The sequence below is a fragment of the Tachypleus tridentatus genome, chromosome 4 (genome assembly GCF_004210375.1).
Source record: "Tachypleus tridentatus isolate NWPU-2018 chromosome 4, ASM421037v1, whole genome shotgun sequence".
NCBI lineage: Eukaryota > Metazoa > Arthropoda > Merostomata > Xiphosura > Limulidae > Tachypleus > Tachypleus tridentatus.
Window position 1 is genome coordinate 101,661,010 of NC_134828.1, and position 18,233 is coordinate 101,679,242.

The 18,233-nt window shown below is 33.9% G+C and overlaps 1 protein-coding gene across 1 annotated transcript; it reads left to right on the plus strand.

Annotated features, from left to right (window-relative positions):
• Nucleotides 1–2,325: 2,325 nt before the first annotated feature.
• LOC143249783 (NAD(P)H-hydrate epimerase-like) lies at nt 2,326–17,609 on the plus strand. Its single transcript, XM_076500202.1, has 4 exons — nt 2,326–2,562; nt 8,841–9,057; nt 14,011–14,269; nt 15,772–17,609. Exons 1-4 carry the CDS (start codon nt 2,429–2,431, stop codon nt 15,987–15,989), a joined length of 828 nt encoding a protein of 275 aa, XP_076356317.1. The 5' UTR covers nt 2,326–2,428; the 3' UTR covers nt 15,990–17,609.
• The last annotated feature ends 624 nt before the right edge of the window (nt 17,610–18,233 follow it).

The window sequence follows — 18,233 nt, forward strand, 5'->3', positions numbered from 1 at the left end:
ACGTATATAAAATTGATATATATATTTTAAAAACTTGACCTAAGGAAGGATGTCTTCAAAAGATATATTGAAAATATTATAGTTTATCAGGGTAAGTGTTTACGCCACTAGTCTTGTGTTATTGAAAGGAGAAAGCTGTTTAGGTACAGTATAATATAGTTTTTAAACGTTCTGAATACTGGACGAAACTTTTGACCTTCAATGTACCTATAATGAAATTTTAATCCTCCAGAACAAATAATTTTAAGACATAATAATTTTAAACATGTGGATTTCTTTATAATTACTCTTAGCATCTCGAATAGATTCTGTTACTTCAAATGACACCAATATGACTACTGGAATAGCAGTTTTCAGAACTTCTTAAACACTAACTGGCTCTAACTTATGTAATTTGAATGTTAACTTTTCCAGCTATTCCTTTAACTGGTTAATTCGATTTGTTTAGTCTTCATTTAACTGTTAAGTCGCTGATCATATTTACATGTTATTGTAACGTTGTTCTTGCATTGGCAGGTTATTTCAGATTACTTGGCGAAAATGATTCAACATATGTAACGATGGCAGATTAATTTATTTCCTTCTTTAATGATTCCATAAACTTAAAATTATAATAACTTGTAGACCACATTTACAATCATGTTAACGTAAATATACTTATTTATACAACTTCGTAGCTCAACTATCAAGTGACTGATACAAAAACATTGGTTGACTCACGGCTACTGAAATAAAAACTCTGTAGCTGGTAATTCACTGATCATTGTATTTATAATTCACTCCCCAAATCTGAAATCAAAACTTTAGAACTTTTTAGACTTAAATTATTAAATTTTCGTTAAACGCTCTCTAGCTAAACATCTAAATTACAGCGTTTAATGACAATTAGCTTATATGTTTGTATCAAAGTAACATTGTTATCTACACATTTTGTATCAGTCCTCACGTCTGTAGTTTTCTGAACAGTTATAAATCAGATATGAGTTATATTAATTTCTTTAGAACTCTCTGAATAATCAAACATACATTCCAACACGACGCTATAGAATTGTGATCCATATATCCACGGTTGATGTATATTTATGATAACTTCATTTTTAAGATGCTGTTATTATTGCGCCTGAATTTATGAACACGTTTCTAAGCTATTCTATCGTGCTTCGGTAATTCTTCTTTAAAGTTATGATAATGTTTTTGATTGTTTTGAGTTCTCCGTCGTTCTTTACTTATAATCCTTAACATCATTGGTAAAAAAATACTTAAATGAGTTAACTTTTCTGTATAGATAGATTCTCAGCGCTCTAATTATGCTTTATTATCATTTTCACCCTAAGAAACAAATAACAGCACGAAAGAAGTGTCTAAAAACACATTTTCTAGGGAAAAATTGTTACTCTAATTAATAATGACATTCGAGTATCTGCTGTTCTTCGGGTTTGATACGGCCTTGGCACTTGTGACTGGACAGCCAAAGTGAGACAGGTAATCATATTAAACTTGGTGAAGAGCTACTGCTCAAAACACTTTTGTTAAATAAAATAATGTTTTTTTTTCTTTCCTGAACTTAATTTTAAAAATGTCTATTCTGTATAGCGAGACAAGTTTTAAGATTTTGAACATTAAACGACATCACTTAGTGTTAAGTCTGAAGGCCTATAATACTAAAAACTCAGTTTCGATACTCGTGGAGGGCACAGTACAGATAGCCCATTGTGTAATTTTGGGCAAAACAACAAATAAATAAACCAAATCTTGTAACTACGGGAGAAAAGTAACTACAACTGAATATCTAAAAGTTAAACCATTAATCTTTTTTGTTTGCAAAAGAAAGATGGCAAAATGATTAAACATGTCGTTATTCAAAAGTCATAAGTACAATGTGTTAAATACAAAAAATGATCGTAAAAAATATTAGTTAAGGAAAATAATAATTTGCACATTTATGGAAATATGCGTGGGAGGCGTTTACAATGTACATGACTGTCGAAAATGCGTGGCCTACACCCACAACCTTGACGTGCTTTTATTTGGTCTCCACACTTCTGGCAACATACAGGACCACGCAGAGTATAAAAATCGATTCGCCTTCTTGAAATACTGTAGCTTTCGTCACGTGATATTGACACATGCCGCATCGAAAAAGGGGAGGGATGCACCTTTCTCAGCCCTCTAGTTTTATATAATTTAATCTTATAGCACATAATGTTAAAAGAATCAGAATCCTTTTAGTTAACGATATTATGAATCCGAGAATGCCTTTTTATTACCAATAACTAATGATAACAAGTGTATCATATGAAAAGGTAAATTACAACCGAAGAGTAATCCAGTTGCCAGTCACCAGGGTGTGTTGACGGTGGCGCTCTTGCTCCTGGTATTGTTGTAGTTCCAAGAAGAACTACGAAATAACTGAGGTCCATGTCGGGAGATGGAGAAAGGTGAACGTAAAGTACGGTTTTCCTTCCGGAGAAGACTCAAGAGTGCTAGCGTGGATCGTGGGAAGCAAGGAAACCCTGATGATCAGAATACTGAAATTTCGCTGGAGGACTTAAGCTACCTCAGGTGGGTTTATGTAACTATGGGGATTTGGTTGTTCTTCGTACTTTTCATGCACAATCATTACAAATATGCCGGAATTTACGAAAGTTTTCATTTTTAATTTGATTCGTATGTATATAAAATGTGTAGAAATGTTAATATCAAGTTTACAAACGTAAGTACGAAGACAATTATCAATGCAACTATAATTCAGTGGTACTTGCGTGTCTTTCTGATTAACTTTGGTTTGTAACTAATATTATTATAGTGATAATTTATACGGTCAGGTGAAAAGTTAGCGTGCAACAGAATGAAAATTTTCAGGTGAAAGATACGTCAAGGGAATAAGAACATGATTGTTTGATTATACAAAGAGGTATACGTTGATATGACGTCAGAGATTTTCTTAAGATTTTTTCTTCAACTACACAATTATGTTTTAACTACATTATATTTAAATACATGATGCCCTATTGCACCTCATATATACAGATCTCGCAACAATTGACATAAAATGATAAATGTTCTTGTAAATACATTATTCACCAATTCTGGAACGGGATTTTATAATCATAAATATGTTAGCTTTTTTTATATTTGTCCACGTGAACTTACTTGCATAGGTGATTTTACAACCACATAAGTAGTTTTACAGGTGCACAGTTTGTGTTCAACTGCACGCTAATAAAACCCCTGATCGAAGTGAACACTTGTTAAAATCCGATATTTTAAAGAATTGTTCATGAGCGATTTGAACAATGTCTGATTCGGTTAATAATATCGTAGAAATGAGAAGCACTACATTTGAAATGGTGAAACTGAAAGTTTTCATGAAACAGTAGTACTTGTTTTCCTCATTGTTAACGTGATATCCTGTCATGTGACAAGGGCATGGCCGTCTGTCATGAATAATAAAAGTTTTGCACATGTTTTATATTAATTGCATTTCTTTTTGATACCATGTTTAACAGAATTAACTGATAACCAATTACTTCAATTAGTGCAATGTGTTTGGGAGTTGAGCCGGAGAGAAAAAATTCATTTAAGTTGCATTTCAAAATTGTTTCTGTCTGATAAACAGAAACGCCGGGGGTCTGTCTGTTTTTATCTTTTGCGTGTAACAAGTGAGTTTCGTTTTGCAGGGTAGAGGCATACTTACGTTTATTTAAACAAGTACTTGTAGGACTACTACTTTCAAACACATTTGGTAATATCCGAATCCTTTTGTTATTAATTCAACCTAGAGACTCTTAGCTTTTTGATTTATTTTATTAATAAAATAATTGTACTTGAAAGCTTATAACAAATGTAATAGCAAGGTAAGATTTAAATCAACTTGTCTCAGGAGCATTGCGATCTGCATAGATTTGATTTTAAATCCAGCTTAGCAATGAGAAGGTTATGTTTGGAGAAACTCACATTTATAGTACTATGCTGGAAAATCCTCTGTGTTAAAACTATTAATTATTTTATGAATGTATCGCTGAATAAAACATAATGTGCCTCTTCAAAGGTATTTGCATTACAACTGTTAACGGTTAAGCAGAGAAAACAACATTTGCAGAAAAAAATAGTTCAGAGTCTACACGTTTCGTTGTTAAACCCTTAGTTATGGAGTGAAGTTTTGTACATATAATAAAAACAAGAATATTTTCCTTTGTTTGTTTTAAGTTAAGCACAAAGCTACACAAGAAGAACAAAAATAATAACGAATCTACTTTTAACGCCAGAAATCATTACATTCTGTTCCATATTTCGTCATCAGGACTAATTCAAGGTTCTCTCCTTCCACAACGATTCGAGAAAAAAAAAAAGCTTGCAATGAAATATTTACTTAGAAAGGTAAAATACTACTGCAATATTTGTGCTGTATATAAACCTAACAGTTGTATAATCATCACTGACCTTCATATAAAAATAATACTATGAACATGTACTTTAAGTCTGAGGGCTTAAAATGCCACAAATCATGCTCTGGTACCAGTGATGGGCATAGTACAGATAAACAGTTGTGTAGTTTTGTGCTTACTAACTATATTTCTTAAACAAATGGAAGTAACTTTATTATAATAGTATAGCGATGCATTTTACGAAAAAGATACAATACAGTTGCTTGCATCTAAGACTGTAAAATTGGAGATGTAAGTAGTTGTGTTACTTTTCAGTGACATCCTAAACTGACTAAAGATAAAATAAGAAAACTGTATTATGAACGATATAATTAAAAAGCACTGAGCTCCGTTTATCATTTGGTTATATTTATTCAGAAAAGAAAATTATGGTTGTTTAACATTTGCTTAAAATAAACATCATTTTCATTCCATTAGGTTTTAATCTCGCATAATTTTTAATCTTGTTAAAATAATTGTTTTTTTTTTATAATTAATACAGACGATAAGCAGCAGTGTAATAACAATATTAATATTTAATTTAAGCGGGTTTATTTGAAAGGACTATAAAGCCTTTTCGAAGCACATAAAGCTTTTAAACCTTCTTTTCATACTGAACATTAGCGTTATTGATTTACTCATTTCTTGTGAATTTATCCAAGATTTCATGCAAACACGCAATGGAGATCATCTTATACGTTCGTTCAGTTAACTAAAGTTACGACTCAAATTATGCTACACATTACGGAACAGATTATATATATTCGTAATCGCATGAAGCAAGAAAACAAATTAAATATGTTGCTTCGCCTAATTACATTACTCCCTATTTTAAGAAAATGTTTGGGTCCAGGTTTTCATTATTCGTCATTTGATTGCCAATCAGTCATGAAAAAAAACAAAAATGATTCCTGAGTATAAGGTATTGCTTATTCTTTTATCTATAGCACAAATGATAATTTTACAATTATTAACAGACTAGGAAACATTGATAAGAAATTGTAACTCGCCCGTTGATTTATAAAGTTTTTCGGTGGTGATTATTACGTGTTATTTTTGATACTTTGAGTTTTTCGCATTATATTTTCATGGTTTAAAGGTAAATGTTGAGAATATGATTATTCTAAGGACTAACTGGCTGTACTCACTAAGCCTGATGATAGTAACTATATTGCCGAAACAAATCGGCTGAAATGCCTGATAAAGATGTTACTTTTCATTGGGTCGCAAAACACGTTCACGTACTTTTAATATAGTACCACAATGTGTTGAAAATAAAGTATAGAATTACACACTATTATTGCAATAGCTGCACTAAAACACAATTATCTAAATGAACCATTGTAAAAACAATCATTAATAGCTAGGCCTAAATTTTATAGACAATTTATTTTCGAATAAGATATCATTTTCTGTAGTTGTTATTATTCTGGCATAATGTGCAGTTGAAGCTTGGAATAATTACAAATTTTAACGTGATGTCAGATTAATATGTGTTTTGTTTGTTTTATCTATGTGTGAGGTACATTTTAACATATTGTACTCGAAAAGCTGCAGAATAACAGGCAAATATCAGTGTTTAGAACGTTACGTAAGTGCTTGGTTTCAGTCGGTTCGATATACCAGCAACAAACCCACACGCACACGTTTAATAAAACTTGTTTGTGAAGTTTCATTTTTAGTTACTCTAAACATATTACGTCTGAACTTAATTGTATTACTATTCCAGAGCTGAAAGCATATTGATTTGATTGTATTACTAATGATCTTTCTGCTTAACCTAGACTTCTGTATACCTAAATTCTAAGCTAGAGTAACCGTATCGTTTCATTTGTTGTTGTTTTTTTCTATAATCATACACGTACGGTGTCTTCAGGTAAAATTATTCCTCGAAAAATGTCAGCTATGCAACCCCACAAACGGCAGTATATTCGATCAAAAATAACTGAAATATTCTGTGATATATAATTGGACATAGTTCCTTTAAGTATAAAATAACGAGTGTGGATGAATAAATTTTTATGGGATATAAAAGGAAACATAAGTATCTACATATCTAGACAAAATAACTTTTTCTATTTGTTTAGCTCCACAGTTTTTTCACCTTCTGGATTAATATCTTAGGACTAAACGCGTTGTCCATGACAGATGTCTTCACTTAATGATATTCTAGTAGAAACCAACTAAATAAATCAACAGATAAGCTGTTCTCTTTGTCCATATATTGAAAATTGTTATGTTTAAATTAATGTAGTTTGATGTTTAAATTAATGTAGTTAATTCCCAATAGGAATAAGTTCAACCTAAGTAACATGGATGGACATAAGAAAGGAATGCGAAGTGCAAGTATAACACGATAATAAAAAAGTTGTGTCAGAGCGACCACAATAAATATCCAGATCCAAGTTCGTACATGGATTTACGTACAACTACTTTTCTCCCAAAAATCCCCTCTCTTTCATTGGAACATGCGCAACACTCTCAGCTATTTCACGCTTACAGCAAAGGATTGATATGCTGGTTCGTTCAGGCGAGGTGTACTTTAGAGCACGCGAGATCTGACTGTGAAAGAAATTGAAGTTGATGAAAATTAAAAAACAAAACAGAAATATCTCTGCTGAACACTTAACGAACGAAAACGCACACAGACAACACACAAATACTATTCTCTCAACAGCCTCGATTCCAAAACACGAACTTAAATTTGCCATTTACCTTTGGCTACTTAGCATGCTAAAGACAACTACTGGCTTTTGTTAGCTCAACTAGTTTGGTTTAAGCACAAAGCTACACAATAGGTGTATCTGTGCTCTGCCCACCACGTGTATCGAAACCCGTAACTGTTGAAAGGTTGTTTGGTTTGAATTTCGCGCAAAGCTACATGAGGGCTATTTCCACTAGCCGTCCCTAATTTAGCAGTGTAAGACTAGAGGGAAGGCAGCCAGTCATTACCACCAACTCTTGGGCTGCTCTTTTACCAACAAACAGTGGGATTGACCGTCACAATATAACGCCCCCACGACCGAAAGAGCGAGCATGTTTGGTGTAACGGGGATTCGAATCCGCGATTCTCAGATTACGAGTTGAGTGCCTTAACCACCTGGCCATGCCTCTACCTGTTGAATGATACACCAACAAGAGTAGTACACCATTTTCCCTAAGGGGACCAAGAAATCTGTAATTTACACGCAAACTGCGTTTTCCACTAAGAGAAATCTAAATAAAGTTGCTTGAGTGTTTCAGTGTATTCAAAGGGAGAACTACAAAAAATATCGTTATTTAAAATATATTTTTTAATAAATGGGTGGGAACCGAATAGTACGTCCTCGAGCTAACCTGTGTTTATTTGACACTTTGAAACTAGTATGTAACTTAATAACGAATTAAAGTGAATGTATATTTTAATTTTGGAAGATGATTATTTTCAATAATAGAGTTAGCACATGACTCGTGTTCGACTCGTAATCCGAAGGTCGCGGGTTCGAATCCCGGTCGCACCAAACATGCTCGCCATTTCAGCCGTGGGAGCGTTATAATGTCACAGTCAATCCCACTATTCGTTAGTAAAAGAGTAGCCCAAGAGTTGGAGGTGGGTGGTGATGACTAGCTGTTTTCCCTCTAGTCTTACACTGCAAAATTAGGGACGGTTAGCGCAGATAGCCCTCGTGTAGCTTTGCGCGAAATTAAAAAAAAAACAAAAACGAAAAAGCACTTGACTTAACATCAACGACCTAAACTTGTGATTAGTGGAATAAAACTAGAATATTTACTGCCCAGTCAGTGATACCTGAAGGACATTGCCCGAAACGTTGTATTGAGAATAGCGTATATATTAAAATACGTATATATATTTCTAGTTAACTTCTTATCGGTTTGACCTATGACATTTTTCTTTTATCCCTTTCTACAACCACTACTCCTAGCCTGCTGTCAAAATCAAACAACCGATTGACATTTTTTTCAGTGCTATTGTACAACTTGTTCCCAATTGGTGGAACGGGAAGACGAAGGAGAACTGCGAACTCGAACACAAATTCCTTATGACAATTCCCTGAGTGCTCTAAGAGCACATGCCAGATTTGGAGACAGTCGGTTCATCAGGTTGTCAGTTACAAGCGAAAGCAAACTTGTCAACTTTATCAAATAAAGGTTTAGAACTTTAGATAAATGTCATACTAAATGAGAGTTTGAAAATAAGAAAAAAATTACAACAGAAGAAAACAAATGTTGATTGTAAGTCATAACAGCGACCGATGCCTGCTGTTTTGCAGTTTGATTGTGGTTTTTATTTAAAATGTCACCAAATTTGGCTTTAAGTTTATATTACATTTGCAAGCATTGTTTTTGGAATTTCTTGTCGAAGAAAAATAACTGTATATATTTCCTACCTTTAAACATTAATATTTTTCATAGCCAAGAAGAAGCCATCAAGATTGAGGAGGAGTTATTCGATGAATATGGCTATAACGTAGATCAAGTGATGGAGCTGGCAGGCCTGAGTGTTGCCACAGCTGTTGCCAAGACATATCCTCTACTGGACATGACACGACGGAAAACTGTTCTCGTTTGTTGCGGACCTGGAACAAACGGAGGAGATGGCCTGGTGTGTGCTCGTCACTTAAAGTTATTTGTAAGTAATGTATTGTATGGTGGGTTGTGTAACATGTGTAAACAGTTAGAAATACTATATATATTTCTTCTTCTTCATAGCTCAATACTTTTGTGAAATTCTTTTCAAGAGGATTGGTTTGTTTTGAATTTTGCGCAAAGCTACACTAGGGCTATCAGCGCTAGCTGTCCCTATTGTAGCAGTGTAAGACTAGAGGGAAGGCAACTGGTCTTCACCACCCACCGCCAACTCTTGGACTATTTTACCCACGAATAGTGGGATTGACCGTCATATTAGATTGCTCCCACAGCTGAAAGGGCGAACATGTTTGGTGCGACGGGGATTCGAACCCGCGACCCTCAGATTACGAGTCGAGCACCTGGCTATGCCGGGCCTTTTCATTAGGAAGGAAGAATTTTTATTATGTAATTCACAATTCTTCAACGACTCATCTGACTCGCTTCTATCAGTACATTACGTTAAAAATATTCAAAATATTCCTGTTATTACTTTTACATAATAAACTGCTTTGTGTTTATAGTATTTTGTTGTAATGTTTAAACCATCTAGTGGTAAAAGCAACACATTAATGTTAACATCGAGGGCGAAAAAATCTTGTGAAGAAGCCTTACCGTTTCGATGCTGAGCGCGGTCCAGTTAGCGTGCAAGATTATGAATCGGAAGTTTTGTGGTTCGTGACGTTTGCCGCAAAAATGAATGTATAACAATAGCATTTCTTGCGCTTTGAGAACGTGGGCGTGTGTTACGAGATAGACAATTAAATCCCACTAATGCGGTCTTGTAAGAGCGACTCAAGAACTAGCGGTAGTTGACTATTACTAGTTGTCTTCCCTTTAATAGATAATTTGGAAATTATGGAGGGTATCGCAGATATACCTTATCTAGTTTTGCGAGAAATTTTACAAAACAAACAGTTTGCCCCATGGTGGCTTAGCAGAAAGTCTGAGGGCTTATAACGCCCAAAATCGGGCTTTAGTAATGGATAGAGGATAGATAGCCTATTGTGTAACTTTTACTTAATAGCAAACAAAGACGTCCCAAACATTTTTTTATTTTAAAGCAACTGGCACGGATCCGTCTCGGTGGACTCATAATTAGAAATTTGCCGGTTAAAACTACTTCATGTATTTTGCACTAAAGGAGCGAGAACATTATGTTTCAGTGGGAAATTATTGTTTGGATGTTTATTTCTATAAAATGTTTGTAAATTCGTGTGAGTAAAATCATAAAGATATTTATCTCCAATTGAACATTTATAGTAAAATTGTTTTAGTTACAACTTGCAGCCACTTGTTCCAAATTTACCTATTTCTTCTGTACGTTTGATCATATATTTCATCTTTCAAATATTATTTCACAGCACGTGGCATTAACGTAGAGAAAAAAAAAAAAAGAGAGAAATGTGCACACAAGTCAAAGTACCTCAATATTTGACAGTGTTAGTATCGCTGAACGTTCTGATTCACAAGGTTTGGCCCGGCATGACCAAGCGTGCTAAGGAGTTCGACTCGTAATCCGAGAGTCGCGGGTTCGAATCCCGCTCGCACCAAACATACTCGCCCTTTCAGCCGTGGGGGCGTTACAATGTTACGGTGAATCCCACTATTCATTGGTAAAAGAGTAGCCCAAGAGTTGGCGGTGGATGGTGATGACTAGCTGCCTTCCCTCTAATCTTGCACTGCAAAATTAGGGACGGCTAGCACAGATAGTCCTCGAGTAGCTTTGTGCGAAATTCAAAAACCAAAAAACCAAACCTTTATGTTCTGACGAACCGAAAAACTGACGGATAAATTTATGGAATATGTTAATATTAGCAAAATAATAAAGTTTTTCTTATATTTTATACAACAAAAGCGTATAACTAATTGTTACTAAGTTGTATGTTGAATAAGATCCCCTATGGCACGTCATAGTTTCAGGGACAATTGCGTTACTTTCGTAATTCAAACTGAACTGAGAAAAAACATTAATTAAAGAAATGAAGTCTTGGAATTTCTTTTTAAAAAATAGCGGTTTACAAAGTTCGGGTATTTAGGTACAGTGTATTTAAGTCAAACACATATACATATATACCGCTCTGCAAAATTACTGTATTTGTTCTAACATTTCCTTGTTTTTAGAGAAACCTGCTATTCGCTTCAAAAACAAAACGTTCTAGGACTATTTAACCGCATATTCAATTAGCTTTGAAGAATCCATTCTCTTTCTTTTTTCTTTCTTTCTCATTGGATATTCAACTAATGACTTAGCAACACACGGGATACAAGTATCTCTGTAAGACGTTTTGTCGCAATGCGCATTTGTCAACATTACGACGATAAAGCTTTAGGGTGGTATATTTAAACTTACGTTTCAGCTGTCCAATAAACTACATGGAATTTTGTATCAAACTGTTTAAACAAAGGTTTTACATTTATTTGGTATTGCAAAGACAGATATGTGTTGGTTTTTTAATTAACACACATATACATATATATATATTTTCTTGATGAGAGAGGAATCTTATAACCGGCATTGCTAAAATGTCTTCTGTCGGAGAGTGAAGTTTCTAAAATATCCATTTACATTAATAAGAGAAGATTCCATCTCCAGCTGATCTGTTGGAGACATAGCATGATAACAGACTAGATCTGGATTTTAATATTAATGTTCAGTTAATTCATAATATATTTTACGAAATGGCCTTGTTCCTTGTTTCTTATACCGAAAATGACTCGAGTTGGTTCTGTGTAAAGTGCTCTAGATTCTAAACTGTTAGATAGCACAAAATATTTCCCGCACTTTAAGTTGTCAGTGAGTTATGGGAATGACAGTCAATCTCTCATCGTGGTTTTTGGATCATAGGCCTGTCTTTCCTCAAGTTATTAGTTCAAAATTAAGGACGGCAGCACGTGGTCTTAGTAGCTTTGCCATAAATACAAATAAGTGAAGTTTAAGTGTTTTCGAAACTGATCAAAAACAGAGGTGGAATGACATGTCAAAATAACAGTAATGAGTTTTGTGTCGGGTTTCCTTTGTAGCTTAAATTCATTATAATAAGGGTTCTGTTGTCGTAGTTAATACAGCCGAACATAACTACATTTTTTCACTGTAAGATATCTTTGAATATATATATTTCTCTGTAGTAAAGCACATTTACCGACAGAAATGTTCGATTCAAAGAAATATTTCAATGTCATGGTTATGTTTTACACTCAATTAGAGCGACTAATAGTAATATTACTCTTAGAGAGACTAATAGTAATATCACTCTCAGAGAGACTAATGGTAATATCAGTACTGAAGGAACTAGTGGCAATATCACTACTAAAACAACTAATGGTAATATTACTTCTGACGCGACTAGTGGTAATGTAACTACTAAAGCGAATAATGGTAATATAACTCCAGGAGTAACTAATGGTAATATAATTACTGGAGCAATTAATGTTGATATCACTACTAGAACGACTAATGGTAATATAACTACTGGAGCGACTAATGGTAAAATCACTAATGAAGCCATTAATGGTAATATCACTATTAGGGCGACTAATGGTAATGTTACTACTGGAGTAACTAATAGTAATATCACTACCAGAGCAATTAATGTCAGTACTACTACTACTGGGACAACTAATGGTAGCATAATTACTGGAGCAACTAATAGTAATATCATTACCAGAGCAACTAATAACAATGCCACTAATGGAGTGACTAATTGTAGTGTCACAAGTAGAGCAATATTTATGTTATATCAGCTATATTATTGTTGACGACCCAGTTTCAGTTTACAGTCATGTAATCTTTAGTTCTTTCTCTAGTCTCTTTCTTGATAGAGCATGATGAACTCGCAACTTCCAGGATTCGATTCTTTGCGGTGAAAAAAACCTAAATAATCTATTTTAGTGGCGTTGCACTAAAATACAACAACATTTACTCAAGATATGAGAATATTGTGATTATGGTATATTTGTATGTACTTAGTCCAACTAACAGAATCTTACGGACTCATTGGATCAGATTTTCGTATGTATTCAGATATATTAGTATCATTTATATGTATAGTCTCCTGAAAAAAATCGAGTGTTTTTTTGTTTGTACGCTCTCGGTGTTGAGACCATTCTATTTCTAGCTACTTGACAGATTTTATAATCCCTGTAAACCAGAACAACGTCAACAAAGATAATTTTAATATATTATTACCCCGTGTAATCCTTATTTACAGTTACTAAACAATATGTCCTAAATTGAACTGTGTTCTTTACGCAAGAATATAAAAAACGGCTAAAAGTAATCTCTATAAATTATTATCTGTCTATATGTCATAATGTACGTTAAGTTCAAAGTTTACCAGATATTTAATAGGTTAGACTAATAGCGCGTATGCATACCTTGATGTTGTGGTGTTTGTTCACCAAATACGTTCAAAATGTTTGGCAAAGCAGCACTGATTCTCATATTCCTTTTACTCTCTTCTTTTTGAAGACCGTCAGATTACGAGTCGCACGCCTTAACCCACCTGGCCATGCCTGGCCGTTTCACTTATGAATATTAGATGTGTGATTCAAACTTCTGAACTGATTTTCTCTATCAAAACAAGCGCAAGATTCTTATATAAATATTTTGAATGTACTAGACTGTTGTATACTGAATATACTGAAATGAAACATTAATTGCAATGCCTTTTTTATGGGAGTTGTGTTGGAAAGTTGAAAATATTAACTTATATGACATCTTTAAAATGTATAATATATTATAAAAGCTTGAACTTTTTTATATTATTATAAGGTGCAATAATGAAAAGGATATAGAAACATATATAAAACATGTCGGTTTTGGTCTTTGCTGGATAAAAAAGAAATTCAAGTTTTGTACGTGTAACTGTTGTTCATAGTCTGGAAAAAAAACCGCGAATACCTTCAACTTTTATGTGATGTATTTTATATGACATAACTTGTTTCTTTTTTCTAGGGGTATGAACCGTCCGTATTCTATCCTAAACAATCTAATAAACCTCTGTTTAAAAGCTTGACTAAACAGTGTCAAGAAATGGAAATCCCTTTTCTGTCATTTCTCCCTGACGCTCAGCTCATAACAGATTCGTACAATGTAGTCGTGGATGCATTATTTGGCTTCAATTTCAAGCCCCCTGTAGAGCCTGAATTTGTTGAAATACTGGAAAAATTAAAGAAAATTAATGTGCCTCTGTGTTGTGTCGATGTCCCATCAGGTTTGTGATTTGTCTTCTAATTAAAAAACAAACAAAAATATAAGTGTTATGTTTTGAAAATAGATTGAATATTCGTTTTAAAATAAAGTAGTATTTTACACAAAGTTCTTAAAACATCAAAATACGTTTATATTATGTATTTGTGTGTACGTTTATATAATTTTAAGTTTTTTGACGTATTTCTAACAACCTAAAATGCTTTAATGTTAGTTAAAACGTATTTAGTGCTTCCCACATTCACATTAATCCTGATTTTCTAAAAATGTTCGTACATAAACGTTTCGTGCTCTGTGTGTGTTTTCAACAAGAGGTTATTAGTCGTGAAATGTGGCCATGTTTTTATCTCGCTTTATCTGAATATTATTGCAGGTCATTTCTTTGTGGTATCATATGTACTTTCTCGTGAGAAATAGTTCTGTATAGAATAAAGCGCCATCTGAAGGAGGGTAGCGATATTTTCCGCTGGCGAGGTCAGCTGATGCCTTAAGGATATTACAAAGCTAACAATGAGGTTTCGATACTCGTGATGAGCAGAGATAGATAGTCCATTGATTGTTGCATTTAACAACAAACAAATAAGAACAACGTTTAAACATATACCTTCCCTATTTCTCTGTTGGAATCACCAACAGTAACTTGCCTGCACACAGAGAGGGTATAATTACAAATCTTATATATATAATGTTATGCTATCTTTGTGTATGAGAGGTTATTTTAGAAACTGATTAGATTAGGTTCAGGTCTAGAGTTGCTATAAGCACAATCTACTGTCCAGTGCTCTTGTCAGTTTAATTGGTTTTATTATTTATGAATTAATGTTGTGTGTTTGGAAATTTTTGTTTGACCACAGACTTCTCTCGCTGTTTTGGAACTTGATAAAAGGACTCGAGGTTACCCTAGGGGTGTCTTTATCTATACGGTGTAACTCCTACAAAGGGGTACAGGGGGAAACTAAAATGTGCTCAGAAGGTCACCCAAGCTTGGTGATGTACAAGAAATAAGGTTCCATGGTTTCTGACCTAGGATTGTTTTCTTTCTGAACTTGATCTGGACCTTGAGTTGACCAAGCTTGAAACGTATTCAGGTACTAATGTCATAATGAGGCGTGTTTTAGGGAACAAACTTGTCGTAGTAATAAAAGTAATTATGGATAATGGAAGAGGTTGATTGGTATATTGGGGCCTCTGTGAGCCGTGAATGGCCTTTGAAGCCCATATACAGGCATTTTATGTTAGTTATTAATAAATTACATTGCATCTGGTATCTTTCCTCAAACTCAATTAGAACCAAATAACTCAGTTTAATTCAGCGATAGCATTCCTGACATTTCTTAGTCTACTACAATGTCTGTTGTTAACCTCAAGGCTGTCAGTGCACATAATAACACTATATTTTCTTAGTGCCCTACAAAAAATTAACAATTAAAATATTTCTTTCACTGATAATTTGTAAAAAAATCTAACGTTCATAAAATGTTCATATATTTTTTTGCTCTTTGTCAGGTTGGGATATCGAAAAGGGAGACCCCGAGGGTCTACAGCCAGAGTTTTTGATCTCTTTGACTGCTCCCAAGAAGTGTGCCAAACTCTTCAAGGGAAAATACCACTGGTTAGGTGGTAGGTTTGTACCAGAGAGCTTGTTGGCGAAGTTTGAGTTAACTCTTCCATCTTATCCTGGTACAGATAATTGTGTTCAGCTCCCAACACCATTGTTCAAGTAAAATTAATGACATCTAATGAAATCATTGTTCCTCTCCTTTTATTCGACACTTTTATATATTAAAGTAAATATTCGTATTTACCTCTTTTATTATATCACAGCTTTATCTGCCTTTTAATATTCATCTAGAATTTGGGCATTACACAATTGTTATGAAAAAAAGGCATGTGTATTCATAATGCATGGCTTATAAGGGTTTTGGATATTTAAGGGCTCCAATCGCAACCAAGCTGGAGATAATTTAAAATGGTATTTGTATGTTATGGTTATGTGAAGAATTGTAAATTACTGTATCAAGGATAAAGGATTACTTTCGAAAAGTAGATTTTTATGTGGAAAATTATCAAATAATTTATGCTTAGGTGTTAATGAACAGTTGTGTAATTCGAATCTACTTGGTTAACTGTTGAACAGTGTGTCACCAAACAATTGTGCCTTTGTCATTCGTCTTGTTTAGTCAAAGTAAGATTTTTATAGTATTATTCAGGAATTTATTTACAGTCATAGTTTATTACATCATTTACATCCTTGTGCAAATTAATTGAAACAAGATGGAAAATTACGATTTTTTCAATTTTTTGCGCTTTATTTCTGAGAATCCAAAAATTACTCACAAATTAATGCATGATATGACCGCCTTTATTTTTCAGAAGATTATTAATCCGCTTTGTCATCGAGTCCACGAGTTGACTGCAATCTTTACGAATTTTTGGATCGCGGTATCACACCTCAATTATGGCCTCAATTAACTTATCTTTCGTAGTACAGTCTTTTCCACGAAGTCTTTCTTTACAAATTGCATAAAGATTTTCAATAGTATTTAAGTCAGGAGAGTTTCCAGGCCAGTCCACCACCTTTATTCGCATTGTAGTCATAAAATTCTTCACAAGTTTTGATGTGTGGAACGGAGCCAGATCCATCTGGAAATCTCTTTTTCAATTCTGGAACGACTCTTCTCTGCAAAACTTCGATGTACTGTGGTCCTCGCATCATACCTTCTACGATATGTAAGCCTCCGACGCCATAGTACCTAAAAAAGCCCCAAAACATCTTCTTAAAGGGATGTTTTACGAACTGATTGATGTGAGATTCTCGAAGTTTCTCACCTGGAGATCTGCGAACATGCAGACTTCTTTGACCCAGTACGAATAAATGAGTCTTGTCACTGAATAACACCATCTTTCATTGTTCTTGCATCCAGTTCTTGTATTTCAGACCCCATTGATACCGTTTTTTCTTCATTGAGTTGGTAAGAAGTTGTTTTTGACTGGTCTCCTTGCCCTTCTAACGCAATTTCGAATGACGTAATATTTTTCAAAATTTCGTCATATATCCCAAAAATAGATCGATCGTACTGCAAAACACAGCTAATGACGCCGTCTGTGTGAAAAAATGACTATTAAAGGAAATCAGCGAGTCCAGCAAGCCTACACCGGCTGCCATGCTGAAACTATTGTAAAATGACCATTTGTTTCAATTAATTTACACAAGGGTGTAAGAACAGCTGAGGTGAAAACTTACGTTTTTAGGTATTTAATGATTTTGTTATTGTCACCAATTTGCAAAGTAAGCATGTATATTTCTGAGTTGTGTTACTCTATTAAACAGATCTTGAACTTTTGCTCTCTTTCTCGTTAATTACAGTCTGATTACAAACAAAAGTGACTGAAAATTAGCTGTGAGATTGATATTAAAACTGTAATTAACTTGAGAAGAATATTAATTTTATTTCGTATCCAAACGTTGACAATTACTCAAGAAATGCTAATAAAATGTAAAGCAGATATTTTCTTTATTACAAACTATGTTTATAATAATTAACTGAACAGAAAAGTAAAATAATTTGCTGATAATGCGGGTATAAAAGGGTTTTTACTGTATTTGAATTATGGAGCATAAATGTATATTGGAAGTTTTGTTACACGTTTCCAGCACTAGATGGCACTTTAGAAAATCAGCCTTGCCTGTATTGGAACTGAAGATTTACTAGTTGGAAAAACATGGTATTGGGATTCACGTAACTCTAAGAAAGTTGTAATACCTAATTTCAGTTCACAAAGAAATATGTATTACACTACACTACAGCTTGAAGTTATATTAGAAATTTATAAATCAATTGTTTCGGGATTCCATTTAAAACCAGAAAACTGGGATTTCTTCTTGCTTAACAAGGATATTAGTCTTTTGAAATGTAATCAAATTGTGTTGATTAGATTTTAAGTTTGCAATTTTTTATTTTTTTCAA

Excerpts from the sequence above, each read along its gene's own strand:
- LOC143249783 (XM_076500202.1), top strand. The coding sequence starts at position 2,429 with ATGGAGAAAGGTGAACGTAAAGTACGGTTTTCCTTCCGGAGAAGACTC. Across the intron at positions 2,563-8,840 it reads GAGGACTTAAGCTACCTCAG|CCAAGAAGAAGCCATCAAGA; the intron begins GTGGGTTTATGT and ends TATTTTTCATAG. Across the intron at positions 9,058-14,010 it reads CTCGTCACTTAAAGTTATTT|GGGTATGAACCGTCCGTATT; the intron begins GTAAGTAATGTA and ends TCTTTTTTCTAG.